At 51.8% G+C, this 12,119-nt stretch overlaps 3 protein-coding genes across 3 annotated transcripts; 1 reads left to right on the plus strand and 2 right to left on the minus strand.

Moving 5' to 3' along the window:
• Positions 1 to 121: 121 nt before the first annotated feature.
• On the minus strand, positions 122 to 626 carry PMZ80_007585 (uncharacterized protein; the record flags this gene model as incomplete). The annotated part of the gene is made up of 2 exons (XM_064875992.1): positions 122 to 557; positions 607 to 626. 2 exons carry the CDS (start codon positions 624 to 626, stop codon positions 122 to 124), a joined length of 456 nt encoding a protein of 151 aa, XP_064728256.1.
• Positions 627 to 2,886: 2,260 nt separating this feature from the next.
• PMZ80_007586 (uncharacterized protein) lies at positions 2,887 to 4,833 on the plus strand (the record flags this gene model as incomplete). The annotated part of the gene is made up of 1 exon (XM_064875993.1): positions 2,887 to 4,833. One exon carries the CDS (start codon positions 2,887 to 2,889, stop codon positions 4,831 to 4,833), a length of 1,947 nt encoding a protein of 648 aa, XP_064728257.1.
• A 2,108-nt stretch (positions 4,834 to 6,941) lies between these two features.
• On the minus strand, positions 6,942 to 9,397 carry PMZ80_007587 (uncharacterized protein; the record flags this gene model as incomplete). Its single annotated transcript, XM_064875994.1, has 3 exons — positions 6,942 to 7,138; positions 7,191 to 8,547; positions 8,594 to 9,397. The coding sequence occupies 3 exons, from the start codon at positions 9,395 to 9,397 to the stop codon at positions 6,942 to 6,944; spliced, it is 2,358 nt and encodes a 785-aa protein (XP_064728258.1).
• Positions 9,398 to 12,119: the final 2,722 nt, after the last annotated feature.

The raw sequence follows: 12,119 nt of genomic DNA on the forward strand, positions 1-12,119 counted from the left end.
ATCCTCCCAAGCTGTATCAAGAAGAACCTAACCTGGTCGATCTGCTCTGCTGCATCCAAGCCTACCGGAAACTGTGGCTCCTCGTCCTCTTCATCAAGAACTCCGAGTTCGCCAAGGCGTGTCAAATGTACGGTGGGATAACACCCGAGGCCGTCGCGTAGAGATCTGCTGCTTTCTGAGTGAGTGTTGCACGGGTCTGGCTCGTTTCTCGGAGGTTATGTCTTGCGTCGTTGAGCCAGGACGGGGATGGCGTTGCGTCGAAGAGGAAGGATGATGGGTGGTCTGGAGTTTGTGCGCGTGTTGCACTTCGGCTGGCTGGTGTTAAGGGGTCATGGTTCGAGGTTGGTTGCTGTTGGGGATTGTCGTTGGTGTCCTCGGAGTGAAGCTCGGCCCATTTCTGTTCGACTATGGCGCCGAGGGTGTGTCGACGGACGGTATCGTTTGTGTCTGTGTTTGGTCTCGAGCTTTGGCTTTGCTGGTGTAATCGCTGCAGGATCTCGTGCTCGATGTTGTCATCTCTTCGTCTCTTGATGGATGGCTTGGGGAGGAAGAGCTCGCTGGTGTTTGTGAGTAGGGCTCCTCATGTCAAGATACCCGTGAACTCACCTTGGAGGTCTGTTGGCCATCTGTCTATGCAACCATCCGAGGTGCTCAATTAGAGACTGCAAGCTGAGGTGGGAAGCAAGCCGTCGACATCTCTCCGTCGAGGAGGGTGAGTATCACGCCTCCGCTGGCGAACAAAGAAACAGCAACGAGACTAGCGTTTCAACATCCCGAGATCTGCAGCGACGTATGTATAATTGTGCTGGACACTCGGACATTGGAAGCCACATTCGAGTGTCCGTGAAGAAGCCGCCTTCTTGAGATTGAGCAAAGGCCCTGAAAGCGATGCTAACGTTCACTCATCAAGTTCGAGCTTGTCGATATCCTTTCTCTTGCGAACCTCGGTGATAATGCGTGAGCTGGTCTCGGTAGTCGTTCTGGCTTCCTCGAACATCCGGCGATGGTCCATGTCAGCTAGGTGGCTTCGCGAAATGTTGCTTTCCAAGGCTGAGATCGACCCGGTCGGTAACGCCTTGCCAAGTGCCGGGCCTAGTTCGATTCATTGAATTCTATCGGGTTGTGTCTACGCCTGTGCGGCCAGTGGTGCGATCACATGTCCGACGACTGTGATTATATGCCTGGTGTGCCCAGTGCCCATCCTTGACGCGGCTGAAGAGCTTGTGTTGTAGAGCTTGGACGCTGAGTCATCTTACCTTTCCCAAAATTCACGCCAAGCAGGGCGAATAACACAGTGAGCTGCAAAACCCATCGATGTGACAAGATAGAAAGGTCTGACTAGATTCAGATGTGTGCTGAAGCTACAGAGCTACTAAAGCAAGGTCAACCATCGGGAATACTGTAAGTACCACTACTGTTGACCAGGTGGTCCCGCTGCGCTCTCTGCCCACGCTAATCCCAATAAGGCAAAATGCACGTGATGCTGACCTGCCATTTGTGTTTAGCACTCGACAGCTCCTTAACTATTTCTGTCGCTCTTGCTTCTGGTCGTGTACCGTGCCGTGCCCAGATCAGTGTTCTTTTGCGAGCCTAGCCTGCGCTGTCGTCTAGCTGACTATGGCTCAACAGAGCAAAACCCTGTTCGAATTTTGAAAGCGCCACGCGCGGTCTGAGGTCCAACACGCGACGACTTGGGATGGTTCATTTGGATCTTTGTGACATGCGTGCTCGACTAAGGTTGATCAGGCCTGGGCAAAGAATATGTGTTCAGCCTAGGCAGCTCGCTACGAGCATGTGTGCAGTCATTGCAGCAGAGAGTGGTGAGTCCAGGAGAGGCTTAACCAGCTCTACAGCCTTTTGCCAACCAGCAACATTGAGCACTCGCTTGGTTCCCCCAAACACTACGGTGCTCATGCTTGGATTCCACTCACCATATGGCCAAATTCGCTAAGCTGGCATCATCGCCTACGCAGTTCGCCAACGCAGCCAATCATGAACAATGGGCGTTTCTGCGGCTGAAGAGCTCTACCAATCACTTCGCTACAAGACCCTTGAGATGCAAAGGACTTCAGCTTCTCGTCAACGACCGCTTCTACTATCCTTTGAGACCGCTTGACCTCGATGACACTCGTTTGTCATTGGTTTACAGCAACTCGTTTCTTCACATCGCCTGCACTGCATGTGTACGATCAATTGAGCCTGTTGCAGCCAGCCTCTGCAGCTGATTGATCATGAGACGAGTTCTAGGGCATTGGTCTGTTCACTGAGAGGGTTGCTGGTTCTGCTTACCGGTTGCGAAGCTTGAGCACTTCGCGATGCGCCTTGTCTTCACCTCCAAGTATGCCGTCGCTCGATAGGGACATAGCTACGAAAGCCGCCACATACATTGCTGTCAACGGGCGAACATGGACAGCACCACAGTCTCGAACGCTTGGCACCCGTATCCCCGCCTTTCTTCAATCCTCCACGCGGTCTTAGGATGGTACGAGGTCTCGAGGTATGCACATGTCTCTGGGCAAGCATGACGACGGCCCCAACGTCGACACTTACCCAGCGCGCCAAGTGCTGCTGCCTTGCCATGGCGCTGTTCCTTCTCGTGAACTGGGCCGGCCAAGAGTGTCATGCTGACGCCGAGAACTGTACTTCGTGTGCCAGATGCAGGGCACAAGCTGAACAGTGAGTGTTTCAACATGCTTCTGAATCTTTTGATACCAACGAGTACATAAGCCTGTGTCCTACAGCAACTTGGAAATCTGCCCTATTCATCCTCTCACTTCATATTCAACTGGCTTAGCAGACTTCGGTTGTGCTGCCGCCTGACTCGTGAAAGTCTTTTGCCACGCTCGATAAGCAATCGATCCCGACTGCTCGTCAACACTAACCACAATGGATGAAAAACCACTTGTGCTACCAGAGGTCAAAGAGGAAGAGCCCAACAAGAACTACATCCTGTACTGGAACCACGCCGGCCTTGAGCTCAATCGTCTCACCCACTCGGAACCTATCCAGGGGCCTCAAGGCGGACCTCCGATCAGTGCTCGAGCTCTTGGCATCCTGCACTTGGCCATCCACGATGCTTACTTTGCCATCGAAACCTCGACAGGCATTAAGACCTACCTAGACCGGAAGCTTGACGCATCAGACCCTGCCCACCTCCCGGATCGTACAGGTGCCACTGACGCGCTACAGGCAGTTTCCGGTGCTGCTATAACCGTGCTCGATAAGCTCTACAAGCAGCCAGATCCAGTCCCTGTCGCCCCGGAGAAGAATCTTAAGGAAAGCACTGAGCAAAACACTGAGCAAAACACTGAGCAAAACACTGAGCAAAACACTGAGCAAAACACTGAGCAAAACACTGAGCAAAACACTGACCAGAACGAGCATAACCCTCAGCCTCAGCAGACTGAGTATCCAAGCATATCAAAATACGCAGCACGCCAACTCAATGCAAAGCTTGTGAAATTGCGACAAGATTTCCAAGTACTTCATGGAGACCTGCAAACCACCTCACCAGACTACGAATTCGGCGTCAAAGTAGGTAAAGCAATGTTCGACCTGCTGAACCACCCAGAAGGCGCAGACTCGACAGGTTACACCCTCGCTGGAGGACACTACCACTTCGAAGATGAACCAACCCACCCCATCCGAGTCTCTCTCATAAACCCAGACGGCCCCGCGGACGGCCCTAATACAAAAATCACAACGCCCCGCCACGCCCCCTACTACGGCGCCCGAGCAAAACGCTTCGCCATCCAGCAAGAGCACTACATCGCCGACCCACCCCTAATCATCAACGACACCCACCAACGCGCCGAATACGACAGCGCCCTCGACGACGTAATCCGCATGGGCGGCGCCACACACCTCCCTTCCACAAAACGCAGTCCCACCCAAACAGCAAAAGGCCACTTCTGGGCCTACGACGGCGCAAATCTAATCGGGACTCCACCCCGCCTGTACAACCAGATTCTCCGCGTCATCGCCACGAAATACAGAAAGGCAAATGACTTAACCAGCGAAGATAACAACGCAGACTTCGCGCGGATCTTCGCCCTCGCGAACGCAGCCATGGCCGACGCGGGCATCCTCTCCTGGCGCGAGAAATGGTACTTCGATTTCTGGCGCCCGTTGTCCGGTGTTCGTAGCGATGGCCGTGAGAACCATGGGGATCCGTTCTGGTTGAGTCTTGGTGCGCCCGCGACGAATAGCCATGAATTGTCGTTTAAGCCGCCGTTCCCGGCGTATCCGTCTGGTCATGCGACGTTTGGGGCTGCGTGTTTCCAGATCGTGCGAAGGTACTATAATGGACGTGTGGGTGAGACATTCCGTTTGGGACCGTGGGGGGATCACGAACCTGATAACATAGAATTCGACTTTGTGTCTGAGGAGTTGAATGGGGTTTCACGGGACTTGAGGCAGAAATATGAGCCTAAATTGCCGATTGAGAAGCAGCAGGGGACCGTGAGGACAAAGGTTGAGCGGAAGTTTGGGAGTTGTTGGGAGGCGATTTGGGAGAATGCGCTTAGTCGGGTTTGGCTTGGGGTGCACTGGAGGTTTGATGCTTGTGCGGCAGCGGATGTGCTTGTTCCGGGGGAGGGGGAGGGTGAGGGTAATTATGTTGTTGATGGTGGTGGGAGGACGGTGTATAGAAGGGTTGAGGATGTGAGGTATACGACTAAGGGAACGAGGGAGGATCGAGAGGGTTTGTTTCCGGTGGGTGGTATTGGGCTTGGAATTGAGATTGCGGATGATATATTCGGGAACAAATTGAAACGTACACCGATGAAAAATCAGCCTGGGCAGGGTGAGTCTGGCTTGAATGTGCAGGGCTAAGATGTTAGGAGGGAGTAGTGTCTGGTATCGCTGGCTTGCTACGACTGAGGATGATTTCTGAAGGGCAGATGGGTTTCTGGTAGGATTTAATGGTCGATGCGCTGGTATGGGAGCGATTGAATAATGCCTGGACCTACACTTAATGCCTCAAGGTACCCATGCAGCCAGCTCAAGCGGTTTACTGAACCGAAGGATATGTTACAATGCTATCTCATCAGAATGGTTTGATTCTACATCGTTGAAGTATGGTGACTTGTACCAGAGAGCTTCATTACCGCTAGCATCTTTTTCAACCACACAATCCAAGCCCTTCCGGCTGCATTCAGCTGATTCTTTCCATTCTGTCTTCATAGATGCTCCGGCCGTTATCTCGTGGTGCGAATGGGCTCGCACTGCTTCATCATAGCGTGCTTCAGTCTGCCCCGTCCAGATTTCTTGCTCGATTCATTTTGATCTAGCGGTGACAACGAGATAGCGTTGGCCTTCGACGGTTAACGTCTGAAAAAGTGGCATGTGATGCTAGTGCTCTGTCTTGGTTGGCACGGTCAATTCTTGTTTTTTAAGGGTCTGGGTTTAGCGGTGTGTAATTCGACTGCTCGCTTCTTGTCGTGCTGAAGCTCAGTGTTCTTGTACTGAAGACAAATACAGGCAACTGCAGCATTGTGATTTGTGCTATCGTGACCACAGAAGGCCGAAGCCATAGATTCGAATCGATGACTTTCATCACACGAGCATGATTTCATACATTGTTACCCACGTCGTTAATGGAAAGCTTCCTAGCGTACCTCTTCCAGTGCTTGTCCCAATGTATACCTTCACCACGTAATCCTCGTAGGTTTTGGAAGAAAACAATGTTCGTACGGTGGCCGACGCTAACTATGCTTTTTTTCTCTTGGAGTGAAGATCTGCGAATTGACATGGTTTGGGAATAATCGTTTGATGGGTCAATTCTGCAATGTATCAATATTCCGGTTGCTATGCGTCGCACCGCAAATATCACGCACATAAAAAGACAACCAAGTGCCGAGGACACTAAGTCCATCCTCTGGTCTCAGGAAGTAGCAATTTCGAAAGTACTCGTACTCGCGAGCCACTATGACCGTTTGACTTGCTTCTGCGTTGTTGATTCGCCAGTCCTAGACCTCGACACTGGCAAGATAGGTACTTGCGCCTTCAACACCTTGTGCGATACCGCAGCGCCGTGCTCGTTCGGTTTGCCAGCGTCAGATACGGCTTGTTGTTCACGTTGTTCCTGAGCTTGCATATATGCTGCATGCCACACCTCTAGTGCAGCTATGACCCATTTTCTGACGCCGGACCTCATCGATTGCGGGATGTTTGTGCGCGATTTTTGAATGATAATTGAGAGTGTTCGATGAGGTTGTGCTGGCGGTTGGGATATGATTTGCAGATTATGGTGATAATGGCTATGGGTGGTATTTGATCTTCTATAACGACAAAGCCAAGAGCAGCGACAGTAGTGAGAGAAGTATTTCGGCAGTCAGCATGTGCTTCTGGAGTATGGCAGTGTTGACATGCTTACCTTGACCAAGTCCTCAGTGAATGTTTGTGCGCAGTGTTAGTGGGTTGAATGTACGGCGTGACAATAAACACAAAGTTAAATGGTTGAAATTATTTCATTGATTTCTCATGGGAAGGCGCTCTGTGACGTTCCTGCCTTCAACTCCATACCCAGCACCTTCACCGCCTTACTCCTTCCTGGCCTCCTCATCGACGCTCTTGACGCGTGTCCTCCTCTATTAGTGCTTTCGCGTCCCAGCTGTACAACGACGTCGCTTGCTTCCTGAAGTCGAAAACAATGGGTAGCTAATTTGAAATGAAACATATGAGAAGCTTTGTACATTTCTCTGCGCGGTAGGCAGCTGCTGCTAATGGTCATGATGTCGTGAGATAATGCCGACAAGTAAAAACATGGTGTCTTCGTTGCCATGATAGTTTGAGGTATTGATGCGACGCTGGTACGGCCACGATGGGCTTCACTTTTGAGCTAGCCTCCCGAGTCCCGTCACAATAGTGTGACAACGCCCGCCCGCTTCATAGACGACTGGAAGATGTTTTGGGTCTTGAGAACTCTAATGCAAAGATGATCATTGCGTAGGAGGTCCTTTAGGCGGACCGTTTGGACCTGGGCCTTTTCCGCCTGGCCCTCCAGGACCTTTGCCGCCCGGTCCACCTGGTCCACCCGGTCCTTTTCCGCCAGGGCCTCCAGGGCCCCCGGGTTTGCCTCCCGGAGGCCCGGCAGCGGCTAGCCTGGCCATGGAACTCCTCGCTCGCAGTTTCTGTCCTAGATAGATTGTTAGTTTTGAGGATATCAAGGATGTGATGATCAAACATACCAAATAGCCATAGCAGCGCCGGAGTAGGCAGGCCGATACCAAGAGCAGCGATTGCGAGCACAGTATTACCCCATCCATATCCCAGTGCGCTATACATAGCTGGCGCAAAAATGGGAAACGCGAAACCGAAAAGTGACCGCAGGACTGTGACGGCCGCGACAGCAGACACAGCAAACCGCATGAAAGTGTCGACAAGGTATGTGGTGACGCACTGGAACGCCGCGATTGTGCCGATGGCAAGCAGAAAGGCGCCGATGTTGGGAACGATCCAGTGAGTATGAGCGTGGGCTGACCAACCATAGGTCACGAGACCGATCGGAACCAGAAGAGACATCACAATCACTAGCGGCATACGGAACTCTGGCTGTCCTTTCCCGTCGCGAGTCTTTGCCTTCAATTTCTTGTATATCGTGTCATTCGCTTTACCGCAAAGGGGCGCGCCGATAAAGAAACCGAGACCAAGTGATATGTAGTTCAGACCGGATATACCTGGACTTTGACCGTATTGCTGTTTCCAAAGTGCAGGATATGTTGAAAGTACGAGGTAGAGAATACCATATGAGAAACCCATGTACAGAGCCATGACCTGCACAATTGGCTGAGTGAACAACATGCCGAAAGCACGACCCATGGTTCTCGCTACCTTTTTGTAGATAGGCAGATTGAGGTCTTCTTCACCAGGCGCTCGGTACTTATCGTTTCCAGTTTCCTTTCGGATTCTCTTCGCTTTGATGTGAAGCAGGTATGGCGCATATGTCTCTTTAAAGAAGAAGAAGCCAGCAATGAGGACGACCAGGTTGACGATGGAGGTAGCGTAAAACATCCATCTCCAGGTTGAATATTCAGCTACCCAACCACCAACCAACGGGCCAATGGCTGGACCTAGCAAAGGGCCCATGGCGTATATACCCATTGCCTTACCACGCTCTTCCGGCTTGAAAATGTCTCCAAGCACACCACCACCGATAGCAAGCGGTGCAGATCCTCCTAGACCAGCCAAGAATCGGAAGGCCATCAGCTGTTGCTTGGATTGAGAGAAGCCGCATAGTGTGTTGAAGATCAGGAAGAAAACGTTAGAGGCTTGCGAGACGTACACTCTTCCATACAATTCTGATAGAGGACCGAGTAGCATAGGACCAACGGCATAAGCCAGCACGAAAATGGACAGTGTGATTTGCGCCTCGAGTTGCACTGTGATGTCAAAGTCTCGCATGATCTGGTCGAGGGCAGGCGCGATCATAGAAGACGCTAGGGGTGATAGGAAGGTGAAAGACGCTATACACGCGGTTGCCCTCCACTTCTTCGACGAAGGCCAGTTTTTCGGATTCAATTGATCTTCTGGGCCATCCCAGACAACCTAGTAATGTCAGCTTGTGTCGATATTGCATCTACATTGTTCATACCTTGTATTCTTCAGGGAACCCAGGCGGGAATGGCGGCAGCGCTGGAGGACCACCACCAGGTGGGCCACCGCCGGGTTTGCCGCCGGGGCCTGGAGGACCCTTACCGCCTGGGCCGCCAGGGCCGCCAGGACCTTTCGCTCCTTGAGGAGCCTTCTTCTCATCTTGTAAGAATGGCGTGGGTGTAGATGGCTCTTTCTGTGCTTCAATATCGAAGTTCGTGCCCTTGTCGAATGAGTGTCCATGATCGTCATCACACGTGCACCAGCTCTGATGCGAGTGTGAGCTCAGAGGCCGACCCGGCTCCGGCATGGCCAGTGCGGCCTTTTCATTAGGATAACCATTAGAATAATTATTCGATGTTAGGGTTTCTTGGGAGTACATATTGAACTGCGGCGACGGGTGATCCCTGTATGGGTCGTTGTTGTTCATGTAACCTTCGGCGAGAAGCCTTTGGTTTGCGAGGAGGTCAGGATTCTGATCGATGTCGTGATCATCACTGAATACTCGACTGTCTCTGGTGCGGAATGAGGGAGCGAAGGAGGTCTGCGAGTCCGGTCGCCGTGACGTGCCCAATGAACCTTCCTCATCGTAGTGTCCGACATGATAGTCTGGCCCATCGTCATATAGAACTGCGAAGGTGGTCTCGCTGCCACCATCGGAGCCGGATTGTGGTTCGGCTGGTAGTGACCTGTGTCGGTATGGCTCCGAAGAGTTCAGCCTCCTTAACGATGGGAATCTCGATGCAAGGTTTGGTGTTGAAATAGGTCGCAGGCCGCCATTGGTGTTGTTCGCGTCTTCCTCCATGGCCGAGGAAGCTACGCTGAGGCTTTTTCCCTTGTGTTGCTGCACTATTACTTCTTCCCTCCCTATTCGCTAGCAATACTGATTAGGTCAATGATGTAGCTGGCGCGAAGCTCCTCAGGTGTATCGAGCGCGTCCGAGCAACCCGTTGACGTGTTGAAGGTTGAAACGAACGTGTATAGCTGTAGGAAATGGTGAGAGTGAACAGCGAATGTCTTGGTTGGTAAGGATATTACAGTAATAGGATAGAGTAAAGCCCGGTCGGAGGAACAGGCGTGGAGGACAGGGACCGAAGCAAGAAGGCGAAGCAAGGACCAGCAGGAGAGATAGGCTGGGAAGGATAAGAGGAGCGAAGATGACGAGACTACTGGGCAGTCAGACGGGCTGAGCCTGAGCGATGCAGGCAAATCCTGTGAGAAGGGCTCCCTGAATCGTTGTTCGAGTTAGTCCGCCAGTGGGGAATTGGGCCAGACGGTAGCCAGTGAGAGCCTTGACGAAAGCGAAAGCAGGCAGAATCGAGATTAGCGGGCGCTGGGCTAAAGCGAGACCATGGGGAGGGCGAAGGAGTGGCAGAGTTCCTGAAGGCTGAAAAAAGATAATAGCAACATGATTCAACACGCGAGAATGGGGCAGCGAGCATGGGTCGCTGGTGGAGTGCCGAACAACGATTTGGTACGCCTAGGTCGCCGGAGGCATAGTGTTAGGCCCTCTCGAAGAGGCAGCGGCATGCAAGTTGAATGCAATATAGCTAGCTAGCTAGCTGGGAAAGGAAACAGGTCGCTTGTCTCCTGTCGAGCTCGATAGTCGTCCTGGAACAGGGCATGACTATGTGCGGCTCTGAAGTTTCTTGAAGCTGAAGCTGGAAACATTGCTTCATGCAATAGCTGAACGGCAGAAGCAGCTTGACGAGACGAAAAGTGATGACCACTACCATCGCATGCTGTGAGACGCTTGACTGAACACAAAGAGCAACAGACACAAACAGGGGCGTGGAATAACCCGAATGCGGTTAAGCTTGTGAGCCCTCAGGCCGCCGTTTGCGAACATCTGCTGCTATTTTCATACCCAGAGCTTTGCGCCGCTGGTGCTTAGCTCGGGGTTCGGCAAAGCCAGTTTGTGATACAGTAATTGGTGCTTGACAAGCAGAAAAGTACCCCGAACTGTGCTCAGAGCCAATCACGAGGATTTTCGAAGCCTGCACAACATTTATGTCCGGTCATCGTAGCCAGGAATATCAGCCGCAGGACAGTCTATGCTGCTTCGAGCTGTCGTGGCGGACTCTAGATCCACGGCTAGTCGGCATCATCTCGTTCCCTTGTCATCATGCCAGCAAATTCGTGGGATCCAAGAGATTAAGCGGCTTGTCAAACCCCTGCCTCAATGCGCAGATCTAACGAGATTGCTCATCCATAGCTGCTTCATGTTTATAAGCACTCGCATGCTAGATCTCTCCTTAACGCTCCAGGATTATTTGTGCGAACCACGCAAGGCTTCTCCCTGGTGGCGAGTGTTCTGCACACTCGAAGAGAGCGAAAGATGTTCTAGGCAATACAGCTCGATCGTAGACAAAGCTATCGCAGTAGGGAGCTCTACATATTCGATGATGCTCGGTTGCGAATGGTGACACCATTACTATATCTCCGAAGCATAAACCAGACGATGCAAACTAGTCATGCATGATTTTGTAACCGTGCCTGAGCAAAATCGAGCTGATGTATTCGTATCCGACGTGTAGAGGGCCGATGATGCGGACAAGCAAGCCGTTTAGGACTGTGGAGCAGAGCTTTGGGGTCAACCTGCTTCTCTTGCACATGATCTTGTTTCCATTGCGAGTCAGTGCTGAGTTACTCGCATATGGTTATATGGCACGCTCTGTCGTGGCGAATCTGAGAGGTTCAATGGTGGATCAATCAGAGTCGATGTCTCGACAATCGGTACACCTGATATGGTGGCCTCGTAGGCCGCATGCTGTGTTGATCGGCGAACTACCAAAACGCCGAATAAGTGTTCTTTTGAACACAATAACAATGATCAGCATTTGGGCATGATTGCGCTGCGGGACCTTCTCCGAATCTCACTGGATAACGAAAACGTAGATGATGCGAATAACCATGGCTCCACTCTTCCAGGTGCTCATGATAGTACGTTGCTCGATAGCTGTAGTCGGCATCCAGTGGGAAAGCAGCTTCCCGACAGGTGCAAAGTGCTACGGGTAGCCATACAACTACTCGTTTCTTACGAGGTACTCGACTAGACTTTGGTACGCGGAAAATGCTCTCAGCGGTACCATGGTCAATGTTGGTGCTTGATTAACGTCGGAGCCTGGCAGCTACATGATCAATGGCACGTCCGGGGTTTGCCACAAAGCTCATTATTTACGCTCGGTGCCAGCAATGGCCGTCGACCGCACTAATCCATGCTGACCTCCTTGTTGCACAGCCAGCAGGCGAGCTTTCGCTTACTCTAGATTCAACGGCTGCGCTGCGAGGCCCTTGCAGACAGAGACCTAAGTTTAGAGTGACCGGTCAGCATAAGCCTGTATATGTTGTTGTCAGGTGACTCGGTTAACCAGTTCACTGCACGCCGGAGCATCAAGCGAATCCTACCGTCATGCAGATTCAGCCCTACTAGCTCTATTCGGGGAGATCAAATGTTCTCACCTTGTTGCTTTCCATTTCTACAACATCTCAGAGTACGTAGTAGCAACGTGACTGCAATAGGAAAA

This window comes from Knufia obscura (assembly GCF_036327395.1).
Source record: "Knufia obscura strain CCFEE 5817 isolate CBS 148926 chromosome Unknown scaffold_9, whole genome shotgun sequence".
Classification (NCBI taxonomy): domain Eukaryota; kingdom Fungi; phylum Ascomycota; class Eurotiomycetes; order Chaetothyriales; family Trichomeriaceae; genus Knufia; species Knufia obscura.